Below are 18,065 nucleotides of genomic sequence, written 5' to 3' on the forward strand. Positions count from 1 at the left end.
CTACTACTGGTACAAGTCTATGATTGTGTAAGCTGAACTTAGAACATACAATGTAATTAGGTTGAATCTTTCCTTCACTGGCTTGTGCTCAAAATTTTTAGATTAGAGGCCTTATTCTAGTCAACGCAGAAATGTTATTTTCTCTCCATAACAATGTGGATTGTTGACCCTAAAGGCTGTCATAACGGCTGTGGCTTTTTCAATGAATTGTTGTTTCGATGATTATAGGGATAACAATATTAATATGTTATTACTTATTAATGCCCCTTTCCTACTGGAACAAGCTTGCTCATGATTGCCATAATTATCGATGACAACACTGCTCAAACCCAACGGTTATGTAACAACCGATGAATCTGATTTCTAGCCCATGACTGAAAATTGTTTAGGAGATCAGCAGGCACGATGCTTATGCCACATAATATCTATCCGGATATGTTTTTATCTTATTCTATAGAGGTTAGACAGCTTTCATTATATATTGACATTTGAAATGACGCTTTTCTGTTTATAAGAATTCATTAGATCAATCAATTTGTATGAATGTCAACAGGTTAAAGCTCGAAAGTTTGACATCTGTGATGACATGTTCTGGAAAGATGGTCAACCATTTCAGATTATTGGGGGTGACTTGCATTATTTCCGAGTTCTTCCTGAGGTATTTCCTGATCAGTTATAATTTTTATTAAACTTAAATAGGAATATAAGTAGAAAACATGCACTTAAGGTCATGCAGGAAGTGGCTCTGGACCCTCTATAAACAAGGTGTGTACAATGCTATGTAACCCAATAGAGTGAACACACCTTTGTTCAAGTCTTGTTTTTAACAGATTTCATGCTGGAAGTTCCATAATACTTGGCCAGGAATTCTAAGCCCAGAACAAGGAAGAAAGTTCATGTTTGAAGATGGCTTCCTAATTTTTCGATGAAGTGAGAAGGCCTGTCCCTTTTCTCTTAACCATAATTCTGGTTAGTTAAATTGTTTAGGTCATGATTAAATTTCCTCTCTGCCTGAAAGATGCCTCCAGATCTGACCAACCCACAATACTGATCAATTACCTATTAAAAAAAGTGAAGCCTGGTTATATTTTCCTTAAAGGGAACTAATGGACATTCTTATCTGGTGGAGAGGGAAAGGGCATGGGCATTACTGCACTAGGATGATGATTTCGGTCCTTCAAATGTCATATTGGAAAGTTGAAGTCCAGCCTCTTTTTTTGGTAATGAAGTTGAAAGTCCAGCCCGGAAACCACCAATTTGATCCTTAAGTGATGAATAATTATAGAAAGTTTGTTCTCTTGTTTCTCTGTTAGATGTCCCACACACAAAATAGATAAAAGAAATCACCTCCACTACGACTTTCTAATGATGCAAAAATAGTAAGGACCTCAGAAATCTAGAGAACATTTTCCACAATAATCCTTATAGTGATGCTAAGAATACCAGTAACTTTGTCATGAAATAGCCTTTTGTTCCTTTCTTTCATAATCCACACCCTGAGCTGGCCAGAAAGGAAAAAAATGTGATAGAGGATTTTCACCATGATTTTCTGATGCACCAAAAAAATTATTCAGTGATTAAATTCACTGGTTTGGCCCAATTAAATTTCTTAAGTGACTCAAAACCCCACTACCAACTTCTTTGTGGATAAAAAGATGAATAACCAGTTACGGACCAATACTGCACATCGAATAAATAAAGTATTGTGCTCCTTTGTCCTTGCTTCTTTTCTTTTAATAGGTAAGTATCTATTTATTGATGTGACTATCCACAAAAACTGTGACTTACCAAATGTTCCAAGCTAGAGAAGATAAAAGAAGGTTCTTTCTCTTGGACAGGACATTTTTCTGGAGTTGTTTTTGAGTCATTATTTGAGCCTTAAATATTAGTTTTTTTTTTTATGAATATTAGTCATTATTGGATGAACTTCTGCTTGCTGCCCTTTGATGTGGATTGAGTTGACTGCCAGGATGTGCCCATAGTTTGCTATTGTTTTAGGGCATGAATTGTATAGGGTGGTTGATGCAGGACAACCCATCAGTCTAGCATAGACCTTCAACCCATTGGCCCTATCTTTTAACTGAACATCATATCAAAAGATGCTTCAAATCCAAGCTTTTGTAAATAAACAATTGTTTCATTCACAAACTGAAGATAGGAGATATCCCACTCCCTAATTCTTTGCATTTTGAACCATTCAATTTGTTGATGTTATAGCAACTTATTTTACCAAATTGCCTTCTTTTCTCCTCGGTAAGTTTATTTGCATTTTGATTCTTTAATGTGTGCAGTACTGGAAGGACAGGCTTTTGAGAGCCAAGGCATTGGGCTTGAATACCATTCAAACTTATGTACCATGGAATTTACATGAACCAAGTCCTGGAGAATATGTATTTGAGGGCATTGCAGATATAGAATCATTTCTGAAGCTGTGTCAGGAGTTAGGTTTCCTTGTTATGCTTCGCTCTGGGCCTTACATTTGTGCAGGTGCGCACCAACCACCTCATAGAAGAAACTATTTCTTTGCTTAAATGCTTTATTAAGAGATCAACCAAATTTGCATGATCAATTTTTCACCCTTAACTATTATTATCCAATAAGTAATAGTATATGGATGTGTTGTCATCTGCAAGCCAATTGTTATTCACACATATTGTGTTTAGGAAATTTAACTTTTAGTGCTTCATCTTCTGCATAATTAGGATAGTTGTTTCTTTCTAATTCTATCTAATCATTTTTAAAGAAAACTGTAGGATGTCACTTTGTGGTGGAATACGGGCATCATTTATGGGATTTAGTGACTTCTTCATTCTTATCATCTTTTGTCTATCGAAAGTGCATTCTTCTGATATAAGATCGGCCGAGTGCAATATGAAAAGCTTGACCACAATTTATGTTTTTATATATTATCATACAGAGGGGATTTAATGGTCCTTTTAAGGTTTGATCTTATATTCATTGGTATGCCAAAAGAATGTTCTTCTTATCAACACTATAAACGGCAGTGGCATGTGGCAAAGTGCAGGACCTTCAGATGCATGTAGGTGCAATATATATTTCATTTTTAATTAACCATTGAATGCCTGTTGGAAATCTCTTAATGTAACCTAAAGCCTCAGAAGGGTTTCAAAATCTCAGTACATTGTGCATATTTGATGAATTGTTTCCCCTCAAACAACTCTTAGGAAAGTTATTGGGGGTTGGGACTGGGACAAATCAATTGTGGCTGAAATTTGCAAAGAATTCCGTGAACTTACTCTAAATTTTTTAGCTTTAGTACATTATGTATACAGTATAACAGCTAACACCTTGCATACTTTTTTGGGCCTCTTTAGCTCCTCATAGTTTTTTTTTACATAGTCTATTGCATACAGCTAATGAATACACATACAACTCAAGCTCTAAGACATGTGTCTTATGTTTCCATGAACAAGGCTTGAGATGGAGCCTCAGAGCTTTTCCTTTAAACTTTTTGCTTCAAGATGGAGCTTTAAGGGTTAACCAACATACACCTTTTGAAACCCTGGTTTTGTTACAGCGTCTGCAGGCACATTATAAGAATTTTGTCTACGAGTTGTGACATTGATCAAATCAAATACAATTTTTTCTTAGCTATAGTCTACAGTTGGATGATTGTTTTCCCCATTCTGTTGCATTCATAGAAACTAAATGGAAATTTAATAACAAAGGCTCTGTCACATGATCAAGTATATGATTTCTGCTACATGCACATATCCTTTTTTATGCTGATTTCCACTAAATTCATTGTACATCTTTTGGACTCTTGATTGCAGAGTGGGACTTGGGAGGTTTTCCTGCTTGGTTACTTTCTATTGAACCAGCTGTCAAACTAAGATCATCAGATCCAACCTTCCTTAAATTGGTATGTTTTTGTTTTGGTTTGTTTCCCATGTTGTTTTTATTTCTGATTCTTAAGAAGTTGTCAATATTCTTACCCAAAAGAAGTTGTTAATATTCTGGATTAAATGTAATGTAGAAAATAAAGATGTACCTTGAGGATGCTCTTTTTGGATTTTCAAGGCAGTTGGATGTCTGTTCTCACCCTTTTAACCACTAAACCTAAGTGCCACTACCCTAAACATAAACAAAGAAAAAGGGTCCGTTTTGCTTGGCTAATTAAAGAAAGCATGGGAACCTAGTCTTTTGAAAGATCACCTACCAGAAAAATTGGTATATCTTATATTAACTGCATTGGTGATTTATATGTTAGAGTGGGAAAGAAGCAGAAGAGCAATTCTCCTGAAGATAAGAACCTAAAAGAAGCTTCATCTTCCTCTTTGTAATTTATTTTGTTTAGACAATGAGAAAAAGGCAGATTGAGAATTGTCTTGCTCATTTGGGTTAGGGTGCAATGGAATTGAGTTTTAATTGAACAGTTGGGCTTGAGTTTGATTAGGCTTGATTCAAGTTCGATAATAAACAAGTTCAAATTGAGTTCAACCAATAAAAAGTTTGGCTCAAAGGCTCGTGAGCCTAGCTAGATTATATATAATATAATATTTTATTTTTACCTATCAAATATATATATATATATATATATATATATATATATATATATATATACAGAATATAAAAATAAATTTTATAATATATTATAATTATAGAATATATTTTTATATTATATATAATAAAAGTATATTATATATTTATAACATATAAAAATATATTAATTCTTTGAGCTTTTGAATTGAATTCATTCAATATTTAGTTTAGTTGAGCTAGAACTGGAAAATAGAGTTTGAATCAAACTTGAACTTAAAATTGAACAAAGTTGAGCCAAGCCAAGACATGCCAAAGTTTGGCTTGGCTCGGTTCGAATACGCCCCTGTTTTGGGGTTTTATTTAGGATAATCATTTTTCCCTGTTTATAGAAAATCTCTATCCCGCTTTCTCTCCCTTGCTTCATAATAGTTACTTTCCCCGTGTTTTATTATCAGCTTTCTCTTTCTAGAACTTCAAGAATGCCTTTCTTGTTTTTGATATGCATTTTGAACTCTCATCTAGATAAGGTGTCCTGTTTCTTGAGTTTTTTGAAGGCTTCTTTTACACGGAGTAAACAAATGTCTCCATCTATTCAGAATCCTAGAAAGTTTCATTATCCTTCTATGTAGAGTGGACAGGTAGGTTTAGAAGCTTGTCTCTGTAGGGAGTTTTTTTGATTTGTTTCTTCTATAGATTTTTTTTTTATCAATAACAGAAATTGTATTCAATAAAGGCATTAAATAAGATGGAATGGTACATAGCAGAGAAGGGAGAGGAAAACTCTCTTATCTCTCCCAAATGATGAACAAGTTACAAACAAGCCCAAAATAATTGATTTCTTCCCACCCCTTGTTTTTCCAAAGAATCAGCAGAAGAATTAGCATCTCTTTTCACCCAATGTAAAGTGATCTCCATCCCTTGGAGCAGCCTTCTAATCCTTTTCCTCTCATGAATATATTCCCACCATCCCTCATCCTCTTCCTTTTGCAGCCATCTAATCACGAACTTTGAATCACCCTCAATTGAAAGTTTGTGAATATACAAGTCCTTTGCTTTCTGTATTCCTTCCATGACAGCAAGTATTTCATCTCTTAGAGCATCACCCACCCCTATTGGATCGGAGAAAAGTGCAACAAATTTTCCGTCAGTTTTGAACACACCTCCAATACCAGATGGTCCTTGGTTGCCTTTACTGCTACTATCAAAATTCAACTTAATGAAACCTCTTAAAGATGGGGACCATTGAAGTCTATAAGTCACCTTAAGAGGAGCAGAATCGACAATTTCCATCCACTTTCTCATCAACTCACCTGCTGGAATGTCCTCAAACAGCTTCAAGGTCTTCACCCAATGAACCACTCTGATGGATATGACTTCTGTCATCACCTCCCTACTCCTTTCTTTTTCCATGAATATTCTTCGATTCCTTTCTTCCCAAAGTGTCCAACAAACTGTTGCTCTTGTGCATCGCCATAAAATTCTACCTCTCTCTTCGGCCATCTAACAAAGGTAGAGGAGAATAGATTTTGAATAGTAGGAGGGGAGTTCCATCTGGACCCAAACAAAGAGAGAAACCATTCCCAAATTGAAGAAGAAAAAGGGCAGGAGATTAATAAATGGTAGTAGGACTCACCGTTAGCCTTACATAGAGAGGGCACTAGGAGGGTGAAAGACACCAGCTAGATCTTTTTCTTTGTAGCAAGTCACTTGTGTTAATTCTTTCCAGATACACTTCCCAGTAAAAACCACCAACCCTTGGTGGAATGGCTGTGATCCATAACTCTTTAACAAGAAAGGGCTCTCCCAAACTATCCCTCGGTTGTATCAAATTCAAGAAGGAAGCATAGGTGAAGGAACCATTGGGAGAAGGGGCCCAAGTTCTGCAGTCACTTTTTGAATGATCCAACACTACTTTTTTTCAAGAATTTGAAGCAAGATTGAGACACTGCAAATTTCATTCTCCCGGAGGCCTCTTGTAAAACCCAAATCCCAACCAAATCCAACAGTAGAGTTAGAGGGAACCAAAAGAAATGAAATGGGCTCCCCCCCCCTCCAGGAAGAAAGGGCAAAAAGGGAAGGAAACTGTTCCTTTAAATAGTTGCAAGGACCTCCCTCACTCTCAAAGAAAACACCTTAGCAATGATCTTGTACAAACTATTAATCAAGTTGATTGGTCTAAACTCTTTCGGGTGCACAACATCATTCTTTTTTGGTATCAACACAATGAATGTAGAATTAAGCCCCGGATTGATCACTCTCCTCTCAAAAAATTCAAGGAACACCTTCTGAATATCAACTTTAAAAATCTCCCAACAATCCTGGTAAAAAGCTATCTTAAACCATCAGGATTAGGAGCTTTAGATCCATCCTTAGAGAATATTGTTTCCTTTATTTTCCTCCAGATCAAAACTTCTTTCCAGCCAGTTTTTATGCTCCTCAAAGAGGGTAGACCACTATAGACCATCAAGCCAGATCCTCCCTTCTAATGGCTTTCTAAATTTTGATTTGAAATGGTCCACAAAAGCTTTGTCAATATCAGATTGTTGAGTGGTTATGTTACCATTCACCTCCAATTTTGATATAAAGTTTTTCCTTCTTCCATTTGTCAATGCATGAAAGAATTTAGTGTTCATATCCCCCTTTTGTGGCCATTTGTTCCTAAATTTCTGCCTCCAACCAATCTCTCCCTTGAACAACATATCCTCTAGTTCTTCCTCAATGCCCACGTCTCAACCTTGTCTCCTTTCCCAAAAGAGCCCCTACCTTCTTTTTCGTCCAAGTCCTCAATTTTGTTGATTAATTCTTGCTTTTTTTTTCCACTCTTCCAAAGTGTTGGATATTCCACTCTTTAATCTTGGTTTTTAGTATCTTCAACTTCTAGTGGAATTTCTTGCCTTCCCAATTTACCCTTGGATTACTTCCCTCCCACCATTCATTGACCTTCAATTTTGATATAAAGTTTTTCCTTCTTCCATTTGTCAATGCATGAAAGAATTTAGTGTTCATATCCCCCTTTTGTGGCCATTTGTTCCTAAATTTCTGCCTCCAACCAATCTCTCCCTTGAACAATATATCCTCTAGTTCTTCCTCAATGCCCACGTCTCAACCTTGTCTCCTTTCCCAAAAGAGCCCCTACCTTCTTTTTCGTCCAAGTCCTCAATTTTGTTGATTAATTCTTGCTTTTTTTTCCACTCTTCCAAAGTGTTGGATATTCCACTCTTTAATCTTGGTTTTTAGTATCTTCAACTTCTAGTGGAATTTCTTGCCTTCCCAATTTACCCTTGGATTACTTCCCTCCCACCATTCATTGACCTTCAAAATAAATCCAGTAGAAGTTAACCACATTCTCAAACCTGAAAGGAGTTGGACCTATACCCCCACATTAGCTTTACATATAGAAAATGGCTAGCGGTCCAATGTTACTCTTGGAAGAGCTCTAGACATTAAGCTTCCCCAATGTTCCTCCCAATCCATTATGAATCAAAATCTCCAATTTGGAACAAATTGGGTTGGCTAGCATATTGGACCAAGTGAAATTACTATGAGAAAGGGTTAGTTCCTTAAGCTCAAAAGTATTAATAAACTGATTGAACTTCCTCATACTTTGATTAAACCTTTGCCTAGGGTTGTTTGTCTCATTCGTGAATCTAATGACATTGGAATCACCTCCTAGACACCAAGGTCCATCCCATAAACCCCTTATATTCTAGTTCCTCCCAAAGATCATTTCTTTCTCTATATCCATTAGGACTGTAAACATTAGCCATCACCCATTTGAAACCATCTGTCGCCTGCCTGAATTTGATTGAGATAGTAAATTACCCACTAATTCCTCCACTCCAATTAGGGTCTCACTATTCCAAATTGTCACTACACCACCAGAGGCCCCCCACGAAGGTAAAACTACCCAGTTTAATCCCCTCGCTCTCCAAATGCTTCTGATCCATCTTTTATCAACTTCAACAGCCTTAGATTCTTGGATTAACACAATATCTGGCTTTTCTATCTTCTAGACACTTCCTTGATCATGGTTTTTTCCTTACCCTTCCCAAACCTCCAACATTTAGGAATGGCAATGGGGCGGGGCGGAGCCGGGTTTTGCCTGCCCCGTACCCGACCCCGAATTGAAATTCCCTACCCTATCCCCACCCCGAACCCTAGTGGGGCTAAAAATCTTAACCCCATCCCCGTCCCCATGTGGCATGGGGATCCTCGACTTTGCCTCGTCCCGCCCCGACCATTCTTACTTGTATACTTATAAATTTATTTATTTTTATTTTTTTGAAACCTACCTAGAATTATTTTATATTATGTAATATAAAATAGTATAATATAATATACATTAGCATGTATTAACAATTTTATATGTATTATGTTATATAATATAGTCGGGTGGGGTGCACAAATACCATCCCCGCCCCATCCTCAACCCCCAAAGTTTCGGATTTTCCCCAACCAATGGTAAAAAAACCTGCCTTGACCGGGGCAGGGCAGGGCGGGGCCCATGGGGATGGGTCAAGTTGCCATCTTTACTAGCATTCCAGTTAATTATCTTCATTTTTCCGGTCACACTTTTCCCTTCTTTCTATTCCTTCTATTTGTTCCCTCTAACCCTCCCCCTTCTCTCACTGAATTCCTTATCTTCCTTTACATCCTTTCTCAGCCTTTTCACTGCACTCAACTTCCTCTTCTTGATCGTTCCTTCCTCCTTATTCTTCCTTGGGTAAATTTTGAGATCATTTGGATTTTGCAGCTTGCACCCCAGTTTTTTCACAAATTCAGCCACTGAGTCACTAGTCTCATGTACTTTTTCTCTCACCCCTACTCCCCCCAAGTTTTCCCTGTAATTTGCAATACCGATATTAGGGTTGGTCCTTTTTTCCCTCACCTGCTCATTACCTTTCTCCTCTGGTTCATTTATTTTGAGGTATTCAAGCATACTTTCAATCATATCCCAAATTTTTAAACCCTCTTCTTTTTTTTTTTGGCTCTCACCCGCAGCTTCTGTAACTGCCTGTACCCTATCATCAATTTGCGGCAACTTGATTTCCTTAGAAGCTGAAATATGAGCTATGGACACTGAACAACAGTTAGTAGACAAAATTGAATTCACAATTTTACCTGGTTCCAAGTGGGGAGAAGGTTTAGGTAGTTTTTCTTGCTTAGGGGTATGATTAGCATTGTTTGACCTGCTTGGGGTTTTAACTTGGGAAGCTTCTGTTAAAGTATCAGCCTGCTGACTGCTTACTCTGGCTTGTTGTTCCACAATAACTGGGCTCTCTTTGCTCAGCTTCGAGTGAACCTCCACTATTTCATTACGATCCCCCTGCCTAGAAGCAATACTTGGTTTTGGTTTCTCAGTGTCTGAGCTTTGAATAGCTACTCCGGAAGCCTCCTTGTTCTCTGTTGTGTTGACACCTCTACCGAGTATTACTAGACTCAAAGAGGAAGCTTCTTTTGATTCCAAGTCGTCTTCTCCAAATAAAATGTATGTATTTAGGTCGTTCTCATTTTTCTCATGCAGTTTGTAATCCTCCCCTTCGTATTCATCAGCTGATTCGTCCTCTGCAACTGAATCTTCTTCATTTGAGTGTATACATATTTCCCACCTCTTATCATCATCTTCAATGTCCTCCGATCTTGATCTTGTGTATCTAGGGTTGGGGTGATCTGAAATATTTCCATTTGAGTGCCTATTCTCTGCCTCCGACCTTGAGACCAATTGCAGCTTTGCCTTCGTCATCGAGTTTGGGTTAGCATAAGTGGAGCTTCAATGGCCTTCAATTTGGGAAGAAGATGGACCAATCTTCTGGTCTCCCATCGTTGGCCCATTAGTTGATCTCATGTGACAACTAGACCTGTCACATGGTCCAATAAGTTCCACCTTGTAGGGATTTCCCAGCAAGCTCACCATTTTATTATGCAAACAACCACTGGGCGTCAAATGAGCCTTATCCTTGCCCCGGCCCAAGGTTATTTATTCATCTCACGTGACAACTAGACTTGTCACATGGTTCAAATGAGCTCACCACTTCTATAGATTCGTTTTAAGTAATGTTAACGAGGCCATTAAAATTCTTGTTTACGGAGTTTTTTGGCATATCATAGGGCAATGACGTTTCTATGGTTATCCTCTTGTGATTTTAGCTGCCAATTACCTCATCGATAGAGATATAGCCATGTCAAGTTGTCAACAATTGCATTATGTGTCAAATGGTGTGACATTAATAGTCAAATATAATGAACAAAAGCAGGGAGAAAGAAGAAGAGATTGAATAGAAAAGGCTGAGTTGTTTCCCTATTCCTATTTTATTTACCATTAAATAGAATATCAAATGGCTTATTACTCCTATATATGTTTAAACTCATGCACACCATATGATGTGGTCCTAGTGTACCAATTACCAAACAACACACACCCTCAAGCTGGTTTCAGATATTATTTTGGGGTATTTTCAAAAGTTATATATATTTATTTACAAAATTTTCAATAGGTTCCTCTTAGGTGAAAATATTATGGGAATTATGGGCTTTGTTTTCAAACTATAGTTATAAGGGTTCAAGTCTTGTGAAGGCCAATATTTGGAATTTTTTTTTTAAATTCTCTCAAGTGCATATGTGGGTGCAGACATGGACGAGAGAGAATCACTATAATTTGGAAGCTGCCAATGCTCCATTTTGTCTGTACTCCAACACCTATTTAATTCCAAAATGGTCATGATCTTGGTCATCACAGTTAAGTAGATCTAAAGGTTAAGATTCTATGTTACTCATTGGAATGAAGGGATGCATGAGATAGCCATTCAGACTAGTTACAATTTAGGAAAGTCTCAAAATTGAAATAAATTGTAGAGACACAGCTGTTGTGATCAATGAGAGAGCTGGTGTCTTTTCGACATAAAAAGGCACACAGTTTCAAATGGTCAATTGTGAAGCTATGGGAGTCACTAAAAGGCCAATGAATGGATCAAATGGGATAATCCTGAATGACACAATTGCGATCTCAAAGTTCTCTCCTCTTGAGTTCTCTTATTCTCTTGTTTCCTCGTTATTTTTTCTTGTTTTTTCTGGATATTTGTTTCACTGTGATTGGAAGAATTGCATCCTTTGGTTGCATGAAACTAGTGTGTGGGCATTGTATCCTAGGGGTAGAAATTTCTTGAGATACCTGCAATTTTTAGAAGAGCTTTACTGATAAAAGAAAAGGATCTTTCTAATTGTGGGGGAATTTACTATCTTGAAGACAATACCTTAATTGGTATGTCTTGTCCTTGATTGTTTTACACTTTTACACAGCTTGATCAAGATCTTCTTCAAAGATATCAAACATGGCTAGCTTGCCAAGAACATTAGATAACTGAGACTTCCCAACAGATTTGGTTAACACTTCTGCAACAGATCCTCTTATACACAAAAACAAGGCAAATATCATTGGAAGCAACTTATCCTCTAATAGAACATCTATGTACTTCAGTATTGGTTCAATCATGTTGTACTAGGTCGTGAGTAATGTTGATAGAAACTTTGTTATCTCAATATACTCATTGGACCCTCTTATGAGAGCAGCCACATTGTACAAAGTAAATAAATGAATGAATAAATAAATAAATAAATAAGCCAAAGGTTAGGTTTGTATCCGGTCCGCCCCTCCCAAGAGCCTAGGTAGCTGGGACCAACATTAGGTGATGGTCTTTTTAGATTCACTGGACCCTCTACTGAGCAACCGAGCTCCTTGATCTAGAAACTACTGCATTTTTAACTTTTCCAAATGACAATATTGCCATCAATAGATGTACAATATCCAGATGAGGATCACTAATTTGCAACTGAACCTCCTAGTCAATATCTGTATAAGCTTCTACTCTCATATGGCCATTCTTATGGAATAAACCTTTTCTTGAAGTACCCATAAGGTAAAATAGGATTAGATTTCCATGATTAGAGTAGTAGATTGAGGAGAATACATACTGATTCACAATACCTATTGCATGAAAAATATTTAGTTAGGCAAGTGACAAGTAGATCATCTTACCAGAAAGTCATTAGAACAAGGTGACATCCTGATCTAATTCACTACGCTAACAATCCAGCTTCATGTTTGATTATATAGTTGTCTAAATTGGTTTAGGACCAAATTTTCTTGTCTCCTTGAGAAGATCTGGAGTATACTTCCATTAGGATATGGAAATTTCTTTCTTATGCTTGGCAATTTTATGCTAAAGAAGTATTTTAGGGAGTTTAGGTCCTTTTTCTCAACATTTATGTCTAGAAATTTTTTAGATCTTGTATCTTATCTAAAGTTTAAACGTTTATCTATAGCAAGTTAGCAACTACCATTATCGAAATATGAAATAAGGATAAATGAACCCTTGAACCCTAACATCTGAGTTGACTGAACAAATCATTTGGACTGGGCCCTAGGTGATTGTTTGAGCCCTTAGATTACATTTCTAAGTTTGTAAACTTCCCCTCCTAACCTAGGAACCCAAAACCTGGAGGTGCCACCGTTTATACCTTTTCCTTCAAGTCATCATGTAATAAAATGTTATCTTACATCTAGTTGATGGAGAGACCAAGAGTCATTAATAATGAGAGACAACACAACTTCAATGGTGTTCATCTTAGCAGCAGGGGCAAAAGTTTCTTCATAGTTCAATCCTATAGGTTTGAGTAAATTATTTTGCCACTGACTTGGCTTTGTACTTGTTAACTATGCCATTATCCTCCTGCATAATTGTAAAGGCCTACATGCATTGTGTTGGTTCCTTTCCTACAAGGTGATCAATCACTTTTTGATTACCATTATTTACATGGGTTCTCATATCTTAGATCATTGCTTCTTTCCATTTTGGATGACTCTCAGCTTTTGCAACACTAGAAATAATAGAGACACCAGATAGAGAAGCAGATGTACAAAATGATGAAGACAAAGAATTATAAATGATGAAATAGGATGCTTAGTATAACTATGGTTTTCCTTACAAACAACAATAGGAAGACATAAATCAGATGGTATGTCAGAAAATAAATGATTGAGAGTATTGGGATTCACTTGGTTCAGAGTTCTGTTTTATTTTATTTTATTTTTGATTAATAACATAATAACTTTTATTCTTGTAGTAATGTAAAATTATACTGAGGATGTATAGCGGGAAATAAAACAGAAAAAACCTTGGACTGAGGAAGTGAGAAGTTTACCAAAGGATGTATTTGAGAAAGTAGAATCCAGATACATCATATCCCTTTTGACTCCATTTATAGCTGACAGATGCACGAGGACATTATCTAATCTTCCAAACCATTAGAATGAGTCTTCCATGGTTTCTAATGTTCTGGCCTCCCTTTAGTTTTTTCCAATATCTTCAAGAGCCTTAATTTTGTCCAGTTATCCATTCCACTGCAACTTGCAAGTTTCCTTCAATTCCCAACCTCTCAAATCCATGAAACTTTGCTAATCTAATTCTTTGCAATAAAGCAAATAGTTAAGCTCTGATGGACTCTCCCTACCCAATTGGGATTAAGTACACATGAACAACTTCACTTCCTTTCCTGAAAATTTCTCCAATACCCAATAGATCTAGAATTCTGGCTACCTAACATTTTAGAAGAAAGTAAATAATTTAGTTGGTTTAGTCTATGGAGAAAACAATAAAAAGAAAACAAATCCATTAGGAAGAGAATTGAGATGCAAAAATTGGGTAGATAATATTTTTCTTATAGAGAAAATAGAAAAAATGACAAACTTAGGATTTTAGATTTCTAGTCACCAAAGTGTAGAATTATAAGAAAAAAAATCCCATTTGATTTGACCAAGAGTGACAAAGGTTCCTTTTGGCCCTTATTGCATTGAACTCTTCTAAAACCCTAAGGGACACTAGGAACTCTATGTTCTCTATTAACTTTTCATTCTAATCTTTTTATTTGTCCATAATTACCAGAGTGACCTTCCAATATGTTTTAAACTTACAAAAAAAAACATATTTTTTTTGTATTGAATCACTCAATTATTGTAGGTTTTTGAGGTTTATGCCTCACACCTTGAGGCTTGAGGCTTGCGCCTCTTTCTGACAAAGGCTTAAGCTTCAAGCAAAAGTTATGAGGCTTAAGCCTTGAGGCAAAAATCTGAGAGCCTTGCCTCAAGACGTAAGCATCACGCCTTGAGGCCTTTTAAAACAATTACAATTATAAACAATACATTTATGTTTGAATAATATAAATACTCTTGGTTTCTGAAGTGTATCATGCCTGATACCTACTCCTGTGATGCTGATATAGGTTCTTTTCTTTTCCATGTTAGAAAGCTTGTGATAGGCTGGACTTTTGTATTTGTCACAGGTTGAAGCATGGTGGGATATTCTACTTCCTAAGATATCTCCTCTTCTTTATTGCAATGGGGGCCCTATTATTATGGTCCAGGTAGGTCAATTTATTAATTATTGCTTAGAATTTTCTCTCATTTATTGTTACGCAAATCCCATTGGTAAGAAACGTACCACTCAGATATAGTAATGACGTTAAGTTAGAGAACTCATCTTGAACTCCCATGACCACGAAAGAAATAAGTGAAAATCATGAGTCCTTCCAGGTAGCATATAATTCTGTTTTATTTTCAGTTTCAACAAACCAACTATGAAAACATGGGAATATTCCAACTTAAAATATCACAATAGTTTAATATACTTTCTACGTTTATGTGAAAGTACTGGATCTTTAACCTTCCCCATGCCTACTAAATCATATTATTAGAACATTGAGCTTCAAATACCAGGAGTTTAAAATGAGATTGTAGAATATTGAGAGCTGAGACCTTTGAAAATGCTTATAATATTCCTCCAATATGAATTAACCAATTATAACAGCATAAGACCTTGAAACTTTTTTTTTGCCATCTCTATGGTTCATGATTGAAACATACCACAAACTAACTATGGTCCATTGTTGATGGCAGAATAAATGTTCCTTTAAACTTCAACCTATCACTTCTAATCATTGTTTCCTTTGAAATTTCTTTAAGTCTTCCAATGATCCAATCAGCTGAAACTTCTCTAGGTTCAATGCTCAGAAAATGGTATAGTGGTCAACAATTGAATATATTTCATGATTGTGATGCCTCACCAAACCCTAGTAAATCCTCAAAGCTTCTCATTGAAATATTTTTTAGTTTTTGACATTGTCCATGATTAGAAACCTTCGCCAACAGCTTAATAATCGAAATGTGAAGATATACCTTGATGTACATTATTAGTATAGCCCTTGTTGTACATTACTCTTATTATTTTATTTGTTCTTTTTATCTTTCAGCCCTATAAGGGCATTCTTGTAACTGTATATATCTTTTAATATAAAAGGGGCTCTTTAGGGTGGGGGTTGACCATTCTTGACACCCCTGAATCTGCTCTCTCTTGTTCTCAGTTCTGCTCACATGGTATCAGAGCAGGTCATCTGTATTAGCCTGAGAGTTTTGGTTTTTACACAAGATTAAGAGTGTTCTTCAAGGCTTCCACTAGTACTGTTCGGATTCTGATCTGGATCTACTTGAGGGCTGTTTCGATCAGCACAAAAACCCTATTTTTTCTGAAATAGATGCCTGACAGGTTGGTTATTCACACTTTTCTCTCTTTCGGCTGATCCAATCAGCCTATAACTCTAGATATGGTGTCGCCCTAGGCCCCTCTTGCCCTCCAGTCACTTGGATCTCTTTTCCATCTCCTTTTTGAAGGGTTTTTGGTCCTTCCTTTGGTTCGATAGTCCTGAAACTTACCTTTTTTGGACTGTCAACATTTTTTTGTTTGCTGAAGTTGTTCGAACCCTTCTCTAGAATTTTCTGGATTACTGTAGTACTGGTTCGCCCTTTCCTCCTCTTGGGCAGATATTGCCGAACCCTTCTTTTTGTAATGGCTTCAAACAGAGGGGATATTATTTCTGTGAAGCTGAATGGACAAAATTATGGGATGTGGAAATTCCACTTTGATTTTTATGTTGAAGGGAAAGGTTTGGAAGGACACCTTAATGGGACTGTCACTAAACCAATTGAGACCGAGCTCAAAGCCTTACAACAATGGAAACTAGATAATGGCAAGATTGTTTCGTGGATTCTTAGTTCTATTTTTTTTGATAAATGAGAGAATTTTATTGAAATAAATATCAGAAATACAAGCAGCCTAATAAGAGGCACAAGATGTTACCTCCCCCAAGGACTGAATCATAAACACTAAACATGCCCAAACCTTAGAGACAAATTACAAAGTAGCCCAAAACAGATCACCCCTTGCTTGGCCAAAGAATCGGCCATTACATTTGCTGATCTGCTAACCCATTGGATTCTTAGTTCTATTGATTATCATATTTCTGTACCAATGAGAAAAATGAAAACAACCTATGAAATGTATTCATATATGGAGAAAGTTTATCAACAGTCCAATATATCTAGACAGTATCAAATAGAATCAGAGATATTTGCCTACAGTCAAGGAGATAGAAGGATACAAGAATACTATTCGGGTTTTCTTGATTTGTGAGTCGAATACAAACTCATCCATATTGATCCCTCAGACTCAGCAGAATGTGTGAAATATCTCTAGAAACATTTTGAGAAGAGGAAGGTAACTCAGTTTTTTTATAAGGCTTAGACCTGAATATGAGATAATCAGGTCCAATATTCTAAGTAGGGAAACACTTCCAGATCTGGGTTCTGTTTTAGGGAGTTACTAATAAGAGACTAGGCTTCTCACTATAGCTGGATTTGATGGAAAGATGACTGAAATTGGGGCTGAAATAACTTTTGTTGTTCATGGAGGTAAGAAGTCAACCTCCAAAGACTTCTCCAAAACAACCCAATGTTACGAGTGTAAGGGTTTTGGACATATTGCTTCTCTGTAAGAAGAAGAGTTTGTGCACCTATTGCAAGCAACATGGTCACATCATTCCAGATTGTCCAATCTGACCAGCTAAGGGTTCTAAAAAAAAGACTGAACCTCGGGCCTATCAGGTAATAGATGGACATGCAACTGACACTATGTCCACTAAGGGTGATTCTTTAGTGAAAAGTGATTCCACTAGATCTATGGATGAAGAAAAGATTTGGAAAGTGGTATCCTTTGCTTTTTTTGCTATCAGAGCATACCTGAACTTCAGTTTTCTTCACGGTATCAGAGCATACCTGAACTTCAATATCCTAGGGCTGGAAGCTTAACTCGTGTTGCCTGATTCTTGGAGGTCATTGGAAGTGCCCAAGACTCGAGTCTCTTGGAGAAGTGGTTCAGTGGCCAGGAAAAATCAGAGAAAAGAAAAAGGGGAAGGGGAACAACTCGTTTCTGATTTTAAGCTCAAAATTGTAAGTTGTGCTCAGTTTTTTGGTTATTTTTTGGGTGTGTTTGGACTGTTGTAGTGTCCGAAACTTCTGGGTTGTTTCTGTACAACTTTCAGTTGCCCTTTAATCTGGTTTATCCCAGAAATTTCTGGGTTGTTTTAACTCCTTCTTGGACTGTCAAAACTACCGAAATATCCTTGTATCAAGAGCTGTGGATTGTTGCTTCTATTTGGCTGTTTTTGGGGACTGTATG

At 36.8% G+C, this 18,065-nt stretch overlaps 1 protein-coding gene across 3 annotated transcripts in view; it reads left to right on the forward strand.

The window, feature by feature from the left end:
• Positions 1 to 18,065, forward strand: part of BGAL17 (beta-galactosidase 17) — an 80,265-nt gene that overhangs the window by 5,729 nt on the left and 56,471 nt on the right. For all 3 annotated transcript variants that reach the window (XR_016103688.1, XM_088959326.1, XM_088959325.1), the window contains 4 exons: positions 554 to 658; positions 2,292 to 2,487; positions 3,795 to 3,883; positions 14,839 to 14,919. Coding sequence is in view for 2 of the 3 variants with exons in the window: in XM_088959326.1 (XP_088815452.1) it covers positions 554 to 658; positions 2,292 to 2,487; positions 3,795 to 3,883; positions 14,839 to 14,919 (471 nt within the window). In the remaining variant the exon portion in view is untranslated. The remainder of the gene's footprint in view (positions 1 to 553; positions 659 to 2,291; positions 2,488 to 3,794; positions 3,884 to 14,838; positions 14,920 to 18,065) is intronic.

The sequence above is a fragment of the Nelumbo lutea genome, chromosome 8 (genome assembly GCF_056320005.1).
Source record: "Nelumbo lutea isolate HS-2025 chromosome 8, American lotus-T2T, whole genome shotgun sequence".
Classification (NCBI taxonomy): domain Eukaryota; kingdom Viridiplantae; phylum Streptophyta; class Magnoliopsida; order Proteales; family Nelumbonaceae; genus Nelumbo; species Nelumbo lutea.